Here is a 20,824-nt window from a genome sequence, read left to right on the forward strand (position 1 = left end):
ATTGTTACAGTTATAGGTACAGTGACGTTGTTATAGTTATAGGACAGTGATATTGTTATAGTTGTAGGTACAGTGATATTGTCGCAAAACTGTAAGGTCATTCCTTGGTTGTGTCCCTATCTAGTGAAATGACTCTACCAGGGGTAGGGAAATAAAACTCTGTCGTTTCACACATAAAGGTCATTTCAATGGAATTATCCAGAAAATTGCCATGACATTCCACCTCATTTAGCATGTCAGGATGTTAATGACAAGATGTTACTAAAAGCAAATCCCTTACGGCCAGTTTTCCTCAGTACTGGGTGCTGGCTCTGTGCCTGGCCCTGTATTGGGTGCTGGGCTAGGATTTCCCTGTGGAAGATTGGGAAGGTTGGTTACAAGGTGGCTATTTTCCTGTCCCCTCTTTGCGACAGCACTCCTTCTCCATGGTGTGTGCCAGGTTCACGTGTACTGGTGATTTAATTTTAACGTTCTTATTATTTTTTTCTGGGAGAGTTTTTGAAGGCTGCCAGGAGGCAGGACTCGATGCAAACATGCTCCATTCTGTACCCAGCCCTGTTGCTGGAAGGATTTGCTGCACTTACCCAGGGAACAGGCAAGCTCGTGCTGTGGCTCTGGGCTGTCACAGCTGCTGTCCACACCTGGGAGAGCACCCTGGATGGCTCATCTGTGTACTTGCTTTCTTGTTAAATTGCAGTGAGTTCACATGTGATTTAATCGGATCAAATGGCCTTTACAGACTGATAAAAAAATATGGCTGTTTCAGGTGGTGTTTTGAGCTGCTAAGGGCGTGGCTTTTCACTGAGTATGTGGTCCCTGTTCCTCAGGGAACACCCAGTAGCCACATGCCTCCTAAACCTAGAGTAGGGCTGTCTCCTGGCCTAACTGCCCAAATGAGATTCATAAGTTAGGGATGATCTGTAGTCATCACTACAGATTTGTCCTTGGTTTCACCAAGGATTTTCCTAATTTTACAAACAAAACCCCTAAGGCTCCTGGAAGGAGGGTAGAAGTGAAGGTGCTCTGGGGGCCACACAGCTGATGAGCTGAACCAGAACTCGACCCTTGGGTCACACACATTTCACAGTGCTCACTCCACCTTTTGTTTTTTTAATGGATTTAATGGTGTTTTAAAGCCTCCTGCCTCTCAACACATATGAATTCATTATATTTACAGATTTCCTTCTCTTGTGGTCCATCTTCCTGCATAGATCTTGAGAGACGTCAGGGTAACCACGTTTCCTCAGTTAATTTAACAAAACCATTTGCAACTCTGACATGGAAAATTCCTACCATGTGACTTATTAATTAATCAATTGAGATGGTAAACATATTTTCAAGCCAAAAGGAGGAAAACATCAATTGGAAAAAAAAGGTTTTTTTATTTTTATCACCTCTGGGGAAGAAAGTCTGATAAACGAACTGGCTGATAAAATTGCAATTAGGGGAAGCAACATCATGGTTTCTGTTCGGAGGCTAACCAGATGGCATACTTGAAATAGAGAATGTCCTAGAAATCAACTGGTTGCTTGGCCAAAATATCTATAAATAGTGCCCAACATATTAGATAGGAAAAGCGAAGTAAAAACAATTTTAACAGGTTAGGACATTGGGCTGAAGTATTGCATATATTTAATGTCATGTGCGTCCATGTGAAGAGACCACTAAACAGGCTTTGTGTGAGCAAGAAAGCTTTTTAATCACCTGGGTACAGGCAGGCTGAGTCCGAAAAGAGAGTCAGTGAAGGGAGATGGGGTGGGGATGTTTTATAGGGTTTGGGTAGGTAGTGGAAAATTACAGTCAAAGAGGGTTGTTCTCTGGCGGGCAGGGGTGGGGGTCACAAGGTGCTCAGTGGGGGAACTTCTGAGCCAGGAGAAGGAATTTCACAAGGTAATGTCATCAGTTAAGGCAGGAACCGGCCATTTTCACTTCTTTTGTCATTCTTCAGTTACTTCAGGTCATCTAGATGTATACGTGCAGGCCTGGGCCCAGAGGCCTGACATTCCGGTCTTCTTATATTAATAAGAAAAAGAAAACGAAATAGTGGTAAAGTGTTGGGGTGCCAAAAGTTTTTGGGGGTGGTATGGAGAGATAATGGGCGATGTTTCTCAGGGCTGCTTTGAGCGGGATTAGGGGCTGTGTGGGAACCTACAGTGGGGGAGATTAAGATGAAGGAAGATTTTATGGTAAGGGGTGATATTGTGGGGTTGTTAGAAGCAGCATTTGTCATATAGAATGATTGGTGATGGCCTGGATACGGTTTTGTATGAATTGAGAAACTAAATGGAAGACACAAGGTCTGAATAAGAGAAGGAGAAAAACAGGTGCTAAAGGACTAAGAATTGGGAGGACCCAGGACATCCAATTAGAGAGTGCCCAAGGGGGTTCAGCATAATTACTTGCTTGGTTGGTGAGTTTTTGGGCTCTATCCTTGACAGAGTCCTCCTTTTTAAGTTGGAGGCTGAGCTTGGTGAGGTGTGTTTTAAAAGACCATTAGTCCATTCTACCTTTCCTGAAGATTGAGGATGGTAAGGGGTATGAAGCTTTCACTGAATACCAAGAGCCTGAGGAACTGCTTGGGTGATTTGACTAATAAAGGCCAGTCCGTTATCGGATTGTATAGAGGTGGGAAGGCCAAACTGAGGAATTATGTCTGACAGAAGGGAAGAAATGACCACGGTGGCCTTCTCAGACCCTGAGGGAAAGGCCTCTACCCATCCAGTGAAAGTGTCTACCCAGACCAAGAGGTATTTTAGTTTCCTGACTCAGGGCATGTGAGTAAAGTCAATCTGCCAGTCCTGGGCAGGGGCAAATCCTCGAGCTTGATGTGTAGGGAAGGGAGGGGGCCTGAACAATCCCTGAGGAGGAGTGGAATAGCAGATGGAACACTGAGAAGTTATTTTCTGAGGATAGATTTTTACGATGGAAAGGAAAAGAGAGGTTTTAAGAGGTGGGTTAGCGGCTTGTAACTTACATGGAAGAGTTTATGAAATGATGACAGAATAGAATGGGCCTGTGAGTCTGGAAGGAGATATTTTCCTTGGTCCAAGAACTATTTGCCTTGTGTGGGAAGAGATTGATAGGTGGAAGTTTCAATGGGGGAGTAGATGGGAGTGACAGATGAGGAGGAAAAAAACTGGCTGTGAGGGATAGAAGTTGGAATGCTAGCTGCTTTTTTTAGCTACCTTATCAGCATAGGCATTGTCCTGAGCAATGGGATCTGATGCCTTTTGGTGGCCCTTGCAGTGAATGACTTCAGCTTCCTTTGGAAGTAAAGTGGCCTTGAGAGGAGTTTTTATTAAAGAGGCATTAAGATGGAGAACCCTTGTGTAGTGAGGAAACCTCCTTCAGCCCATATAACCACATGGTGGTGCAGAATATGGAAGGCATATTTAGAGTCTATAAATATTGACACGTAGTCCCTTTGCAAGAGTGAGGGCCTGAGTTAAGGCAATGAGTTCAGCTTGCTGAGAGGTAGTGGAGGGGGGCAGAGCAGTAGCCTCAGTGATAGATGTGGAAGATACTACAGCATAGCCTGCCTTTGCTGGTGAGTGGTGATTAGGCCTGGTGGAACTGCCATCAATAAACCAAGTGTGATCAGGGTAAGGAACAGGAAAGAAGGAAATATGGGGAAATGGAGTGGATGTCAGGTGGATCAGAGAGATACAGTCATGGGGGTGGGGGCCAGCCTAAAACAGTAAGGTCAAGTTGTTTGGACAGAAAGGCTACAGGGCGCGGTCCTGGCTCTTGTGTAAGAATTTTGACTGCGCAGCCCTGCACTTTGGCTGTGTGTAATGAAAAGGGTTGGGATGAGTTAGGGAGAGCTAGTGTGGGAGCAGCTTCTAGGGCTGTTTTTAAGGAATGGCAAGAGGAGTGGCTAAAGGATTTAGGACCTTTGGGGTCAGCTAGCTTTGCTTTTGTGAGTTTATATAATGGTTTAGTCAGGATGGTAAAACTAGGTATCCAAAGGCGGAAGTACTTAACCATACCTAGGAAGGAAAGGAGTTGTTTTGTAGAAGGGGTTGGGGTTTGGGAGATGAGCCAGACACGATCAGCAGGGAGAGCACGTGTGTTTTCATGAAGAATTATGCCGAGATAGGTAATGGATGAGGAAGAAATTTAGGCTTGACTGAAGTAATGGGGTCTGTCTGTGAAGCTTTGTGGCAGTACAGCCCAGGTAAGTTGCTGAAGCTGATGGGTGTCAGGGTCAGTCCAAGTGAAAGTGAAGAGAGGCTGGGATGAAGGGTGCAAAGGAATAGTAAAGAAAGCATGTTTGAGATCCAGAACAGAATAATGGGTTGTGGAGGGAGGTATTGAGGATAGGAGAGTATATGGCTTTGGTACCATGGGGTGGATAGGCAAGACAATTTGATTAATGAGGCACAGATCCTGAACTAACCTGTAAGGCTTGTCTGGTTTTTGGACAGGTAAAATGGGGGAATGGTAAGGGGAGTTTATAGGCTTCAAAAGGCCACCCTGTAACAGGTGAGTGATAACAAGCTTTAATCCTTTTAAAGCATGCTGTGGGATGGGATATTGGCATTGAGCGGGGTAAGGGTGATTAGGTTTTAATGGGATGGTAAGGGGTGCATGATCAGTTGCCAAGGAGGGAGCAGAGGTGTCCTATACTTGTGGATTAAGGTGGGGACACACAAGGGGAGGATGTGAAGGAGGCTTTGAACTGGGGAAAGGGTGGCAGTGAGGTGTGGCTGTGGCCTAAGAACAGTCAGGGAAGCGGATAATTGAGTTAAAATGCCTCGACCTAGTAAGGGAGCTGGGCAGGTGGTGATAACTAAAAAGGAGTGCATAAAAGAATGTTGTCCAAGTTGGCACCAGAGTTGGGGAGTTTTAAGAGGTTTAGAAGCCTGGTGGTCAATACCTACAACAGTTATGGAGGCAAGGGAAACAGGCCCTTGAAAAGAACGTAATGTGGAGTGGGTAGCCTCCGTATTAATTAAGAAGGGGATGGATTTACCCTCCACTGTAAGAGTTACCTAAAGCATCTGTGATGGTCCAGGAGGCTTCTAAGGTGATCGGGCAGCGTCAGTCCTCAGCCGCTAAGCCAAGAAGATCTGGGAAGGAGTCAGTCAGAGAGCCTTGGGCCAGAGTTCCAGGGGCTCTGGGAGTGGCTGCCAGGCCAGTTAGACAGTCCGATTTCCAGTGGGGTCCCACACAGATGAGACACAGCTTAGGAGGAATCCCAGGCTGCGGGCATTCCTTGGTCCATTGGCCAGATTTCTGGCACTTGAAACAAGATCCTGATGGAGGAAGTCCTGTAGGAATGCTTGACCACTGCAGTTTAGGCATTTTGAAGTTTTTGTGTGTGCTGGAGATGTGGCTGGGTTTTGTCTCACAGCAGAGGCAAGGAATCGCAACTCAGAAATACATTGCTACTTGGCTGCCGCTATTATTGTACACCTTGAAGGCGAGGTTAATTAAGTCCTCTTGTGGGGTTTGAGGGCTGGAATCTAATTTTTGGAGTTTTGTTTTTGTTTTTTTTTTTAATGTCAGGAGCTGACTGGGTGATAAAATGCATATTGAGAATAAGACAGCCTTCTGACCCTTCTGGGTCTAGGGCTGTAAAGCGTCTCAGGGTTGCTGCCAAACGGGCCATGAACTGGGCTGGGTTTTTCATATTTGATGAAAAAGAGCCTAAATGCTAACTGATTTGGGAGAGGTCAGATACATAAAAAGGAACATTAATCTTGACTATGCCTTTAGCTCCAACCACCTCTTTAAGAGGAAATTGTTGGGCAGGTGGGGGAGGGCTAGTCGTGGAATGAAACTGTAAGCTGGACCGGGTGTGAGGAGGGGAGGTGATAGAAGGATTATAGGGTGGAGGAGCAGAGGCTGAGGAAGAATTGGGATCTGGCTTGGCCTGGCAAGGAGCAGCCTGGGGAGGAGGGGAGAGGTCAGATGGGTCCATAGAAAAGGAGGATTGGAAAGACTCAGCAACGCTTGGGGTTGGGATTGAGAGGACAGATGGGTTGGGATTGAGGGGACAGATGGGAGGGAAAGAAGGAAGATTTGGGACGAGTTGCATTGGGAACAGAGACTAGGGAGGGACCAATGTGTAAAAGAATGCCTGGACGTCAGGCACCTCAGACCGTTTGCCCATTTTATGACAAGAATTATCTAGATCTTGTAGGATGGAAAAATCGAAAGTGCCGGTTTTCTGGCTATTTGGAACCATTGTCGAGTTTGTATTGGGGTTAAGCAGCATTGCAGAAGAAAATAAGGCATTTAGGTTTTAGGCCAGGTGTGAGTTGAAGAGGTTTTAAGTTCTTGAGAACATAGGCTAAGGGAGAAGAAGGAGGAATGGAGGGTGGAAAGTTGCCTATAGTGAAGGAGGCAAGCCCAGAGAAAAGAGGGTAGAGACATGGAGAGAAGTGGTTGGGGGGTGCTTGCCCCCAGGAAAGTGGTTCTTGCCACTAAGGGTGAAGGATCAAGGCAGGCATTTGCGCGGTGATCAGATACCTCTGAAACGTGGGTGAATAATCAAGCAGGTGTCCCTGCAGTGATTAAACAGCAAGGAAAGACTATCTTCCCGAGTCCATGACCAGTGCAAGAGTTTTGGGTTCATGGATAAAACGCGTCTCCTCTGTCTCTACCAGAAAATGAAAGGAATTGAAATTAAGAGAAGGGAGAGATTGAAGGATGGCGCCAAGATTGAAAGGAGAAAGAGGTTGAGGGATAGGGAGAGAGGTTGGATAAGAGAGTAAAAAGAGGCTGCTTACCCAATTTAAAATCGGTGAGATGTTCCTTGGGCTTGTTGGTCTGAGGACCAGAGGTCATGGGTGGATCTTTCTCATGGAGCAAAGAGCAGGGGACAGGGGATTGATTTCCCAAGGGAAATCCCCTGATCTGAGTCACAGCACCAAATATCACGTGTGTCCATGCGAAGAGACCACCAAACAGGCTTTGTGTGAGCAAGAAAGCTTTTTAATCACCTGGGTGCAGGCAGGCTGAGTCCAAAAAGAGAGTCAGTGAAGGGAGATAGGGGTGGGGATGTTTTATAGGGTTTGGGTAGGTAGTGGAAAATTACAGTCAAAGAGGGTTGTTCTCTGGCGGGCAGGGGTGGGGGTCACAAGGTGCTCAGTGGGGGAGCTTCTGAGCCAGGAGAAGGAATTTCACAAGGTAATGTCATCAGTTAAGGCAGGAACCGGCCATTTTCACTTCTTTTGTCATTCTTCAGTTACTTCAGGCCATCTGGATGTATGCATGTAGGCTTGGGCCCAGAGGCCTGATATTTAACATGGATAAATGTAAAGTTCTTAGAATCATACATACACATTGGAAAAGATGGGGCTTAATTGCACTTTATAAGACTTGAAGGATGTTTGAGAATCACTATGAAACTGCTGAAAATACCAAGAAAATTTAATTCTTATGTATATAAATAAGGTGTCTGTTTTACATGAATCCCTTCTATCAAGCTTGGTATTTTAATATGGCATATATTGTTTTTTCATAGTAGATTTAAAATTTTTGATATCTAATTTAGATAACATAAAATTAACCCTTTGAAAGTGTACAACTCCGTGGTTTTTAGTATATCCACCTGACTGCACAACAATCACCACTGTCTAGTTCCAGAACATTTTTATCACCACAAAAGAAAGGCTGTATCCAGGCTGGGCACGGTGGCTCTCGCCTGTAATCCCAGCACTTTGGGAGCCCGAGGCGGGCGGATCACGAGGTCAGGAGATTGAGACCATCCTGGCTAACACGGTGAAACCCTATCTGTACTAAAGATACAAAAAAAATTAGCTGGGCGTGGTGGCAGATGCCTGTAGTCCCAGCTACTCAGGAGGCTGAGGCAGGAGAATGGCCTGAACCCAGGAAGCGGAGCTTGCAGTGAGCCAAGATTGCGCCACTGCACTCCAGCCTGGGCGACAGAGCAAGACTCCATCTCACAAAAAAATAATAAAAATAAAATAAAATAAAAAAAAGAAAGGCTGTCTTTCTCCTTTCCCATTGGCCGTCTTTCTCCATTCCCTACTCCTCCAATCCCCTGGCAACCACTAGTCTACTTTCCATGTCTGTGGACTTGACTCTTCGGGACATTTTACATAAATGGAATCATGCAATGCAGCACATTTTGCATCTGGCTTTTTTCACCTGGCATGTTTTCAAGGCTCATTCGTCTTCTAGCATATATCAGTACTTTGTTCCTATTTAGGGCTAAATAAGATTCTATTGTATGAATAAAACATATTTTGTTTATATACTTAGTTTGATGAACATTTGAGTTGTTTCTGGATTTTTTTTTTTTTTGTGCCTCTTATGAATAATGCTGCTATGGACAACAGTTTTTGTGTAGGCATGCATTTTAAATTCTCTTATGTATATACTTAGGATTAAAATTGCTGGATCACAGAGTAACTCCATGTTTAACTTTTTGATGAATTGCCAAACTGTTTTTGAGAGCAGCTACACAATTTTACATTCTTACCAGCAACAATTGAGGGCTTCAGTCTCTCTACAACCTTAACAACACTTGTTATTGTCTTTGTTTTTATTGCCTTTCTAGGCAGCGTGAAGTGGTGTCTCACTGTGGTTTTGATGTGCGTTTCCCTAATGACTAATAATGTTGTGTATCTCTTCATGTGCTCATTTTCAATTTGAATAAATTCTTTGGGAAAATCTCTGTTTAAATCTTTTGGCCATTAAAAATAATTGGGTTATTTTCATTGTTGAGTTGTATGAACTCTTTATATACTCTGGATACTACACTCTTATGACATATATTATTTTCAAAAATTTTCTGTGCATCTGCAGGTCATCTTTTCACTTTACTGATGGTGTTCTTTGAAGCACCAAAGTTTTTAAACTTGGTGAAATCCAGTCTGTCTTTATTCTTGCACGTGCTTTACCTAAAACGCCAAAACCTAATTCATGGTTAGGAAGATTTTTGCTTATGATTTGTTCTTAGAGGTTTATAGTTTTAGCTCTTACATTTAGGCATTTGATGCATTTTAAATTAAATTTTGTATATGGTGTAAAGTAGGAATCCAACTTCATTCTTGCATGTGGGTATTCAGTTATTCCATTGTCTTGAAACCCTTTTCAAAATCAATTGTCTATAAATGTAAGAGTTTATTTTTGGACCATCATTTCTATCCCATTGACCTATATGCCTATCCTAATGCCAGTTACACACAGTCTTGATTACCATAACTTTGCAGTAAGTTTTGAACTCAGACAGTCTGAGTGCTTTTATTTTGTCCTTTTTCAAGATTAATTTGGTTATTCCGGATCTTTTGCATTTCCATATGAATTTTAGGATGGTTGTCAATTTCTGCAATAAAAAAGCAGCAGGATTTTGATAGAGAGTGCATTGAATCTGTAGACCAATGAGTATCAATGGAATTACGTGTTATCAAATTTAGTAAACTACATAAATGATATGTACACAACTAAAACGAAACTAAGATATAAGATCATATTAATGTAATGATAATAGAAGTGGATTGTCTCCTGTTCTAATTTTAATGGGCACAAGGCATTTTTGTTAATCACTTCTTATTAAAGAATTTTTTATAATATTCAGGAAAATACAACAGAAAAACCCTTACATTCCTAAGGCCTCAGAGGCAGAGTAATATAAAGGAAATATAAACACATGCTGAGTAATGCAAGCATTTGGCAATGGTGGTGACTGGAGCTGGGAGCACAGCTATTATTTCTCTGAAATAGGAATTTGCCCCTTAGAGTTAGACCAATTTTGCCTTCCTCTAAATGGCAAACAGTTTGGAGATACTTTAAAGGACATTTTTTCACTTAGGATGTTTAGTACTATGAATAATAAATAGTCACAATTTCCTTAACTATGGTGACAAAATACAAGCAAATTTAGCCTCGTGTCATTTCCTAAGGAACATCTTCTCTCTGTGAGTTCACAGGTTGCCACATGAACATCTTCCAGCATCTTGCGTTCTCAGATGTGGATGTTGCCAGGGTTCTCACTCCAGATGCTTTTGTGTGTCGAACCATCTGCACCTATCACCCCAACTGCCTCTTCTTTACATTCTATACAAATGTATGGAAAATCGAGTCACAAAGGCGAGTATGCATGGGGAGCACTTGCTGCTGTACTGTCATCACTTTTATAGTCTGAGTTCTTAAAAGTTTCGTTCATTTCCCTCAAAACACTTGAACCTGCAGTTTAAGTAGGTACTGTTCTGCCAGGTGCAGATTAGTTAAGAGATTAGCAGACTTCTCTGCCTATCGTCTCTTACTTTAAAACAAATGTTACCATTGAATCAAGGAAGCAATAGCCATGAGAAAAAAGAAGGATCTGACGCCTTTGAATAAAGATTCAAAACATGATCTTCATGTTTTGTATTAGCTTGGAGTAAAATCCACTCGCTGGCAGTATAGCCCTTAAGCTTGTTGCCTCTTCTCTTTGTTTCGGAAACTAGAGCCCTGTTTATTCTGATCAAGGCTCTGGCCCACTGTCTTTATCTCAGATAACCCACCCTCTTCTGCACACAGCATGGAGCTAAGAGAAGGGTGTCTAGTTATGTAATATCATCGGCAGCATGAATTCCCAGAATTTGTTCTTTGATTTTTTTGTTTGTTTGTTTTTCCAGTTAGAAGGTGGAACTTCATCATTGTCCTCTTTTCAGGTTGTCTGTGCCTATTAGTTTTCTCCAGAGGGAGAGGTGGCTTGATTTACATTTAATCTCTGCAATTTATTAGAGTCCTGTAGTTGGATTTACTTTGAAGAGAGTTTCCCAGAAGAATAAAATTTGCCAAGTTGCTTTTTGGGTGTGAGCTGCTTTTGTATTTGCCTAATGCCTTTAATGCAAATTTCTTTCTTTCTCTCTTGCTTTTTTTTTAAAAAAAATAGAAATGTTTGTCTTCTTAAAACATCTGAAAGTGGCACACCAAGTTCCTCTACTCCTCAAGAAAACACCATATCTGGATATAGCCTTTTAACCTGCAAAAGAACTTTACCTGGTAATGTGATTTGATAATAATATTACATAAAATGTAACCTATTTCATGACTTTTAACAGCAACAGTGATGAAACAATCCTCAAGGTAACAGAAACTTGTGTAAATGTCGTTCATTGCTTTTCTCATTTGATATCTTTTTGTGTTTATAATTGACACAGAACCCTGCCATTCTAAAATTTACCCGGGAGTTGACTTTGGAGGAGAAGAATTGAATGTGACTTTCGTTAAAGGAGTGGATGTTTGCCAAGAGACTTGCACAAAGATGATTCGCTGTCAGTTTTTCACTTATTCTTTACTCCCAGAAGACTGTAAGGAAGAGAAGTAAAGGAAATTTTATTTTTCAAAGACCGTTGACATGACCATTTCATATTCTCTTTCCCCCTGTGAAGGCTTACTCTTTCTACTGTTCATTTCATCTAGGTGTAAGTGTTTCTTAAGATTATCTATGGATGGTTCTCCAACTAGGATTGTGTATGGGACACAAGGGAGCTCTGGTTACTCTTTGAGATTGTGTAACACTGGGGATAACTCTGGTGAGTAACCTCACTTTTTCGTGGAACTGTCAGGGATGTCTGTCATGTTGATAGTTTGCTTAGTTTTAAGGAATTATGTGTCTTGTTCTCCTTGGTTAGAAGGGACTTTGATTCACTTCTAATTCCAACCATTAGCATCAACACTCTCTTTTCAGTCTGCACAACAAAAACAAGCACACGCATTGTTGGAGGAACAAACTCTTCTTGGGGAGAGTGGCCCTGGCAGGTGAGCCTGCAGGTGAAGCTGACAGCTCAGAGGCACCTGTGTGGAGGGTCACTCATAGGACACCAGTGGGTCCTCACTGCTGCCCACTGCTTTGATGGGTAAGTGTTGGATGCATCTCATCCAGAGTCTTATCTTGGCTTTTCATTTTGAAGGATCTATGATCAGCTGCTTCACCGCCATGTGACTTTATGAATAGAGACGTGTTAAAGCAGAGATGGTATTCACAACATTTAACTTGTAGGGTCCAAGCACTGACCAACCTGACCATTAGAACAGAGTGTGGTCTCTGTACAGGACAGATGACTCTGAGTGGGTATTCTCCACAGAAAGAGAAATGAAGACAGTACCCCACTCCTCCAACCCACCACCCACCACCAATCCCACCACCAATCCCACCACCAATCCTGCCACCCACCACCAATCTCACCACCAATCCCACCACCAATCCCACCACCCACCACCAATCCCACCACCAATCCCACCACCTACCCCACCACCAATCCCGCCATCCACGACGAATCCCACCACCGATCCCACCACCAATCCCACCACCAATCCCACCACCTACCACCAATCCCACCACCAATCCCACCACCTACCACCAATCTCACCACCAATCCCACCACCCACGACCAATCCCACCACCAATCCCACCACCCACCACCAATCCCACCACCAATCCCACCACCCACCACCAATCTCACCACCAATCCCACCACCCACCACCAATCCCACCACCGATCCCACCACCCACCACCAATCTCACCACCAATCCCACCACCCACCACCAATCCCACCACCCACCACCAATCCCACCACCAATCCCTCCACCAACCACCAATCCCACCACCAATCCCACCACCCGCCACCAATCCCACCACCAATCCCACCACCCACCACCAATCCCACCACCAATCCCACCACCAACCACCAATCCCACCACCAATCCCACCACCCACCACCAATCCCACCACCAATCCCACCACCAACCACTGATCCCACCACCAATCCGTCCACCAATCCCACCACCAATCCCACCACCAACCACCAATCCCACCACCAATCCCACCACCCGCCACCAATCCCACCACCAATCCCACCACCCACCACCAATCCCACCACCAATCCCACCACCAATCCCTCAACCCACCACCAATCCCACCACCAATCCCTCCACCAATCCCACCACCAATCCCACCACCCACCACCAATCCCACCACCAATTCCTCCACCAATCCCACCACCAATCCCACCACCAACCACCAATCCCACCACCAATCCCTCAACCCACCACCAATCCCTCCACCAATCCCACCACCAATCCCACCACCCACCACCAATCCCACCACCAGTCCCACCACCCACCACCAATCCCTCCACCAATCCCTGATGTGTTCTTCAAAGACTTCTTTGTCAGGCCCATAGAAATGTTACTTCTTGCTCTTTGATTCATAAATATACTAAGTCATAATAATTTTTAAAAGTGAGAGTTTCGTACTCTGTATATTTCAATGTATATAATTTGATCTATTTCAATTTATTGGTCAAATAGTAGACATGTTAGGTAAGTCTTAAAATACTGAGGCTTTGGAGTTAGACAGAACATGGCTAAAGTGACAGCTTTGCTGCTTATTAGAGGTGTGGCCCTAGAAGATTTGTAAATCCCTCTGAGCTTTATTTGATCTAAAATATGAATAGTAATAGTCCTGAATTTGTAACGTTATTGGGAGGATTAAGTGACGTATTTAAAATGCTTAGTACTGTGTGTAGAACATAAACACTTCAAAAAATGTAAACTGTGATTTCTATATTCAATAAGAAATGTAGAAATGGACAAAGCATATAAAAAGCAAAAGAAATACTAGAAGACACTTGATTTTTCTGAAAAATAAACACAAAGTATTTTTGTTTTAGTGAAATTCATGCTTAGATGCTGTATACTAGGATTGAACATACTGCCGCCAAACTATAGCAGTCGGTGGTACACGTGGGTGGAGCAAGACCCCTCCACCTTGTCATCGTGTGAAGGGGCTCTGCCATACATGACCTTGCATGTGACTTTAAGGTGGTTGGCCTGGAAGAAAAGGCCCAAGATGGGAAATAGTAGGTGTCTTTTTTACTAAATGCACTCCAATTTGGGACCAAGAATTTTCATTCTTGAAGGCTCAGTATTGTGAGTTTATAAGAGATAATAGACATAAAAGTGTAATGATTTCATTGATAATAAAAAAAAGGCCCCTTTGCACCTGATATCTCCATCATTTTTTCTAGAATTTTGTGCACACATGCCTTGCACTATTTGGTGATGATAAAGATTCCCAGATCTTTGCACAGAATAAGGCTTTGCTTTAGATCAGAATTTTGGATGTACTTAGTATACATTCATCTTTTAAATAATCTATTTAAATTTTCATACTTTCGAAAATACAGATATATTTTATTTTATTTATATATTTATTTAATTTATTTTTTGAGATGGAGTCTCTCTCTGTTGCCCAGGCTGGAGTGCAGTGGCACAATCTTGGTTCACTGCAGCCTCTGCCTCCCGGGTTCAAGCGATTCTCCTGCCTCAGCCTCCTGAGTAGCTGGGATTACAGGCGCACGCCACACCTGGCTAATTTTTGTGTTTTTAGTAGAGACAGGGTTTCATCATGTTGGTCAGACTGGTCTTGAACTCCTGGCCTCAGGGGATCCACCCACCTCGGCCTCCCGAAGTGCTGGGATTGCAGGTGTGAGCCACTGTGCCCAGCTGTATAGAGATAGTTTAAACAACACTAAAGTCCTCCTGCTCTGACTAATTAGAAGAGCATTAGAAGATCAGCCTGACTTCTTGACAGTTCTGAATTTAGTGGAGCAATGAGGTTCAGCTTTGGTGAATGAGCTTAATTTTTCCATGATAAATTGCTAGTCTCTTCCCACTACAGTGTCTCTCAAAAATGGGACAGCAACATTCTTTTTGTTTCCACTTGCAGTAAGCATGATGCAATTACATAAATGTACACTTTTCAATTTGTTAAATAGAATCTTCAGAGATTCACTACTGCCGCTATTGGTGATGAAAAATTACCAGAAGGAGGAATTAGGTAGGAGAAAATGTGTCCTATGTATTTCCTTCCCAGTTCTTTGAAAGAGAGTGATAGGAAAAAGGAACACTATTGAAGGAAGGCCTGCCCAGTTTCAAACAGGTATTTATTTTTCTCTCCTAGGCTTCCCCTGCAGGATGTTTGGCGCATCTATAGTGGCATTTTAAATCTGTCAGACATTACAAAAGATACACCTTTCTCACAAATAAAAGAGATTATTATTCACCAAAACTATAAAGTCTCAGAAGGGAATCATGATATCGCCTTGATAAAACTCCAGGCTCCTTTGAATTACACTGGTATGTAGCATATGTAAGAAGGTGGAGAGCAGAATTGCGCTGGTTGATATTTTCATATCAGTTTGAATAAGAGGGCAGACCTAGAGAGACTGTCGTCGTTTTCTGACTGGTGGAGTTGAGGGAAAGGTGAGGGTTGCTGGGAAGTGAAGACCCTGCGACTTGCCGTGAAATCTCTTCTACTTAAAGAGCAAGACATGTGAATTAATTCTTTCAGGGAGGGATACAACTGCATGCAGGTGATGGAAATAATGGGCGTGGGAAATGTCTGTGCCGTCTGAGAGGCACTGGGCTTGCTTTGACAAGAGTAGCAGAACTGTCATTGCTTTGGGCTTAGGGATATTCGAATGTGTGAGGTCAAGTGGGATCAGATATCTACTTCCAGGTATAATTTGGGTAGGAAAGAGACTCATGCAGAAAGAAGCCCTGGAAGGCCAGAGCATCGTGGTCAGAGGTGTTGCCTTTGGAGGGTCATTGCTGCCAGGAGCCGAATACCTACCGTATCCAATAACATTCATGGTCAGGAATGGTGGCTCACACCTGTAATCCCAACACTTTGGGATGCCCAGGTGGGAGGATTGCTTGAGGCCAGGAGTTTGAGACCAGCCTGGGCAACACAGTGAGACCCCGTCTCTACTTAAAATTAGAAAAAAACAATTAACTGGGTGTGGTGGTGTGCACCTGTAGTCCCAGCTAGTCAGGAGGCTGAGACAAGAGGATCTCTTGAGCCCAGGAGGTCAAGGCTGTAGTGAGCCAAGATCGTGCCACTGCACACAAACAATTATGTGACCTCAGGCAAGTTGCTTTACCTCTTTACACCTCTTAATTTCCTTATCTGTAAAATGAGGATGATAATTTCCTCCTGGGTCTGTTGTAATAATTAATACATTAAAGCACTTCATGTCTGGAACAGTGAAGACACCCTGCTATGACTATTAAGGATAGTATACATGGAATAAGACACAGGAACTTCTAAATGCTTTTGACCGTAGATTTAGGTTCTGAGTTTTAAGAATTTAACTCAGGAAATTGTAACACCAAAAATGTCATGTGAAAAATGGTGGTGACAAATTTTCTTGAATCATTAGCCTTAGAGGTTGGGCAGAAAGCAAAAAATTATTCTTGATGCTACTCTATAGAAAGAGAACACAGAAAAAGAAAAAGATGTATTTTTAAAGTCTATATCCATAACTTTATTTGACCAAACTCTAATTTAAAAATTATGTTTCAGAATTCCAAAAACCAATATGCCTACCTTCCAAAGGTGACACAAACACAATTTATACCAACTGTTGGATAACCGGATGGGGCTTCTCGAAGGAGAAAGGTAAGCATGACGCTTTAAATATTGCTTCTAGAGTCAGTCTCACATGTTGAAATACATGGAGTGGGTCGTTTTAATCGGTTTCTGTCTGAAATTATATCTAAACTCTTTATCTTTCCTATCTATTTATTCCCAAATATTTATTCAGTTATTCTTAAAAAGTGTATTTTTGCTTTGGCTTGAAAAAAAATTTGAGGGAGACTTTTAAGCATCTTACTTCATTATAAAGATCAGTTGCTTGACTTTGCATGGAGCAGATTGGGCCCATCTAGGGCTGACAAGCCCGTGCAAGACCACCCGGTCCTCAGTGTTAGCAGCGTAGATTGGGCCCGTCTAGGGCTGACAAGCCCGTGCAAGACCACCCGGTCCTCAGTGTTAGCAGCGTTCCCGTCTCCCAAAACCATGTTCTCCCTTGGTGCTAATGGCCGGGAGCACAGGCAGGTGTGTCGTCTCACTATGGAGAATAATATTTGTGTCATTCTTTGCAGAAGAAGGTGGCTTGCCAAACTGTCTCCATCTTTCCCGATTCAGTCTTTTGTTCAAGTAATCCACATTTTTAGATTTTTTATTGGTAATCTGAGACAAGAAGAAATTTAAAGTAATCTTCACTAAGCCATGAAAGCTCCCAACAGTGTTCTCCATGAGAGATGCTGGCCTGCATTTGTTCAAAAACAAAAGACCCCTCTGTTGCCAAAGCTCAGAGGGCTTTTCAGAAACGATATAGTTGTAAATTATAATTTTGAATATATAAAACAAAAAAATGAAAAGTGAGAACTTCCAGGCTTTGGATTGTTGTAGGTGATAAATATAAAATGGGATTTCTGGGGGGCTGCTACTGAGATGAGGGGATGGCAGAAAACATGGAAGCAAGGTCTCTGGTCAGCCCAGGGTGCTGGGCTTGTCCCAACACCACGTAGGCAATAAGCGGACAGTACAGGGTGCCGTCTCTCTCCCTCTTCCTCTCTCTGTCTCTCTCTCTCTCTCTGTGTGTGTGTGTGTGTGTAACACTATCTTCCCAATTTTTACTGTCTATTTGTATTCAAAGATAAGGTCCTTATGAAAAATACACTGCTCTGATTCACTTTAAAACTTATTTCCATATTTATTATTTATTGTGTTTCCTCCCTCTGAAGTTATATATTGGTTACTCACAGGTGAAATCCAAAATATTCTACAAAAGGTAAATATTCCTTTGGTAACAAATGAAGAATGCCAGAAAAGATATCAAGATTATAAAATAACCCAACGGATGGTCTGTGCTGGCTATAAAGAAGGGGGAAAAGATGCTTGTAAGGTAACTCATGAGATTATGAAAAACACAATAGGCTGCTTGAGAAAATTCATTTCAAAATATATTTTCCAATAGCATAATTTATCATAGTTTTTTTAAAAATTCAGAGACAAATGATCTGATAAATTGATAAGCAACTTTTAACAAATTGAATATACATAATACATATTTATATTATTTATGATATATGTCACAATCTATGCATGTGCTATTTAAGAGGGGCAGATATACATGCAATAATTGTGCTAGAATATAAAAACATTAGACTTCTTTGTCATTGGGATGATGATATCAAGATTTCTTTGTTAGATTTATTTCAGATAGAAAAGGGGATACGAAAAATGCAGGCACATGAGATACTTGGAGAACTTTAAGAAAGAGTGAGTGTGTGTGCGTGTGTGTGTCTGGCAAGCAAGGTCTTGCACACACACAGCACTTTGGGAGGCCAATGCAGGTGGATCACTTGAGCCTAGGAATTTGAGACCAGTCTGGGCAATGTGATGAAACCCATCTCTACAAAAAAATACGAAAGTATCTGTGTGTGTGTGTCGCTGTGTGGTGGACTACAGAACTTTAGAGGCAGTCACTTATTTGAATCCCATTGTCGTAACTTTCTACTATTTTATTTTTCCACTGTGGCTCAGGGAGATTCAGGTGGTCCCTTAGTTTGCAAACACAACGGAATGTGGCGTTTGGTGGGCATCACCAGCTGGGGTGAAGGCTGTGCCCGCAGGGAGCAACCTGGTGTCTACACCAAAGTCGCTGAGTACATGGACTGGATTTTAGAGAAAACGCAGAGCAGTGATGGAAAAGCTCGGATGCAGTCACCAGCATGAGAAGCAGTCCAGAGTCTAGGCGATTTTTACAGCCTGAGTTCAAGTCAAATTCTGAGCCTGGGGGTCCTCACCTGCAGAGCATGGAGAGCGGCATCTTCTTTGCATCCTAAGGACAAAAGACACAGTGCACTCAGAGCTGCTGAGGACAATGTCTGGCTGAAGCCCGCTTTCAGCACGCCGTAACCAGGGGCTGACAATGCGAGGTCGCAACTGAGATCTCCATGACTGTGTGTTGTGAAATAAAATGGTGAAAGATCACGATTAGCAAGTGTTTTCTTCTGGTTGTGAAACAGAACTGAAAGTAAGTGGTCGAGGTTCCAGCACAGTTCCTGGGATCCCTCTAATTGCACTGCTGCCTCTGGAACTCAGTATATCTCAAAGATGTAATTTCCTCTCCGTGCTGCACCTGGTCGGCCACTGAAACCCTCTATTGCCTGCTTCACGTGTGGCAAAGAGCTAGCGGGCTTGGGTTTTGTTCTGCCGAGAGGAAGGGAGAACACCCACTTTTATAAGAAAGAGATGGGTTACCTGAACCCATGGGCACCTTTGCCTCTTGGCCTCCTAACTTTGCTACCAGGGCATGGCTAGGAGGGTCCAGGCTGCGCGTGCCGAGGAGCTCAAGGGGTGCAGCATTGCACAGCCTTCATGGCAGGCAAGGAATCTGCTTTGCAAGGGGCATTAGCCCTGGAGGCTCAGTGGATATGGGCTATTGCAATAGTAATTCAAGGAGCATTTTTAGGCCTGGCATGGTGGCTCACGCCTGTAATTCCAACAGTTTAGGAGATCAAGGCAGGTGGATCACTTGAGCGTACGAGTTCGAGACCAGCCTGGCCAATGTGACGAAACCCCATCTCCACAAAAATTAGCTGGGCGTGGTGGTGCACACCTGTAATCCCAGCTCCCCCAGAAGCTGAGGCAGGAGGACCGCTTGAGCCCACGGATGTCGTGGCTGCAGTGAGCTGAGATGGCACCACTGCATCACTGCATTCCAGCCTGGGCAACAGAGTGAGACTGTCTCAAAAAAAAAGGAAGCATTGTTAGGTATAAATAATAATAATAATAATAATAATTAGTATTATTATTATTATTACTGAGACGGAGTCTTGCTCTGTTGCCCAGGCTGGAGTGCAGTGGTGCAATCTCGGCTCACCGCAACCTCTGCCTCCCGGGTTCACGCCATTCTCCTGCCTCAGCCTCCGGAGTAGCTGGGACTGCAGGCGCCCACCACCATGCCCCGCTAATTTTTTGTATTTTTAGTAGAGACGGGTTTCACCATGTTAGCCAGAATGGTCTCAATCTCCTGACCTCATGATCCACCCGCCTTGGCCTCCCAAAGTGCTGGGATTACCGGCTTGAGCCACCACACCCAGCCCTGTTAGGTATAAATTATTTCATAAAATTCAGACTTGTAAATTTATGGTAGGCTTTGGAATGGATGATAGAAGTCCTATGCCACACTAATTCCCCACATGCTGAGGCTCACCATAACTGATACCAGCTCGCTTGATTCAGTTCAGTTAAACTGAACAACATTTACACAGAATTGGCGATTTACAAAATCTTATGCAAGTTAAGTAGAAAAACAGAAAAAAGAGGTTTTCTGAAAGAGTTTGGGTTTTTCCTTCAATGCTCAAGACAGACGTCCCCAACCTTTTTGGCACCAGGGACCAGTTTTGTGGAAGACAGTTTTTCCATGGACCAGCATGGTGGTGGGGGATGATTCTGGAATGATTCAAGTGCATGACATTTATTGTGCACTTTATTTCTATTATTACCACATTGTAATATATAATGAAATAATTATGCAACTCACCATAATGTAGAATCAGTGGGAGCTCTGAGCTTGTTTTCCTGCAACTAGACAGTCCCATCTGAGGGTGATGGGAGACAGTGACAGATCATCAGGCATTAGATTCTCATAAGGAGCCTAGATCCCTCACATGTGCAGTTCACAACAGGGTTTGAGCTCCTGTGAGAATCTCATGCTGCTGTGGATCTCGCAGGAGGCGGAGCTCAGGCGGTTATGCTTGCTGGCCTGCCACTCACCTCCTGCTGTGCGGCCTGGCTGCTAACAGGCCATGGACCGGGTACTGTTCCGTGCCCCGGGGGTTGGGAACCCCTGCTCAAAGACACACTGGGTGGTAGGAGGAGCTAAAGGTGGAGAGGCTGAAGGAAAACATGAGGTCTGGGCTATCCACAAACCAGATAGCAGGAAACTGAAGAGTTAAACATTTACTTCAGAATTGAATGGCTTTTGTAAAATCTGGCTA

At 43.4% G+C, this 20,824-nt stretch overlaps 1 protein-coding gene and 1 long non-coding RNA gene across 4 annotated transcripts in view; one reads left to right on the plus strand and one right to left on the minus strand.

Annotated features, from left to right (window-relative positions):
- The window catches only part of KLKB1 (kallikrein B1), a 42,661-nt gene extending 23,846 nt beyond the window's left edge, over window positions 1-18,815 (plus strand). For all 3 annotated transcript variants that reach the window (XM_016952646.4, XM_063810070.1, XM_016952649.4), the window contains 9 exons: window positions 9,906-10,065; window positions 10,856-10,965; window positions 11,124-11,286; window positions 11,386-11,498; window positions 11,654-11,822; window positions 14,931-15,106; window positions 16,335-16,430; window positions 17,582-17,721; window positions 18,363-18,815. In XM_016952646.4, coding sequence (XP_016808135.3) covers window positions 9,906-10,065; window positions 10,856-10,965; window positions 11,124-11,286; window positions 11,386-11,498; window positions 11,654-11,822; window positions 14,931-15,106; window positions 16,335-16,430; window positions 17,582-17,721; window positions 18,363-18,554 — 1,319 coding nt within the window. In that variant the 3' untranslated portion in view covers window positions 18,555-18,815. The remainder of the gene's footprint in view (window positions 1-9,905; window positions 10,066-10,855; window positions 10,966-11,123; window positions 11,287-11,385; window positions 11,499-11,653; window positions 11,823-14,930; window positions 15,107-16,334; window positions 16,431-17,581; window positions 17,722-18,362) is intronic.
- Window positions 18,326-20,824, minus strand: LOC129143801 (uncharacterized). Its single transcript, XR_008547692.1, has 2 exons — window positions 20,368-20,824; window positions 18,326-18,779 (listed from the first exon to the last, which is right to left on the minus strand). It is a non-coding gene; the product is annotated as an uncharacterized LOC129143801 (long non-coding RNA).

This window comes from Pan troglodytes, chromosome 3 (assembly GCF_028858775.2).
Source record: "Pan troglodytes isolate AG18354 chromosome 3, NHGRI_mPanTro3-v2.0_pri, whole genome shotgun sequence".
Classification (NCBI taxonomy): domain Eukaryota; kingdom Metazoa; phylum Chordata; class Mammalia; order Primates; family Hominidae; genus Pan; species Pan troglodytes.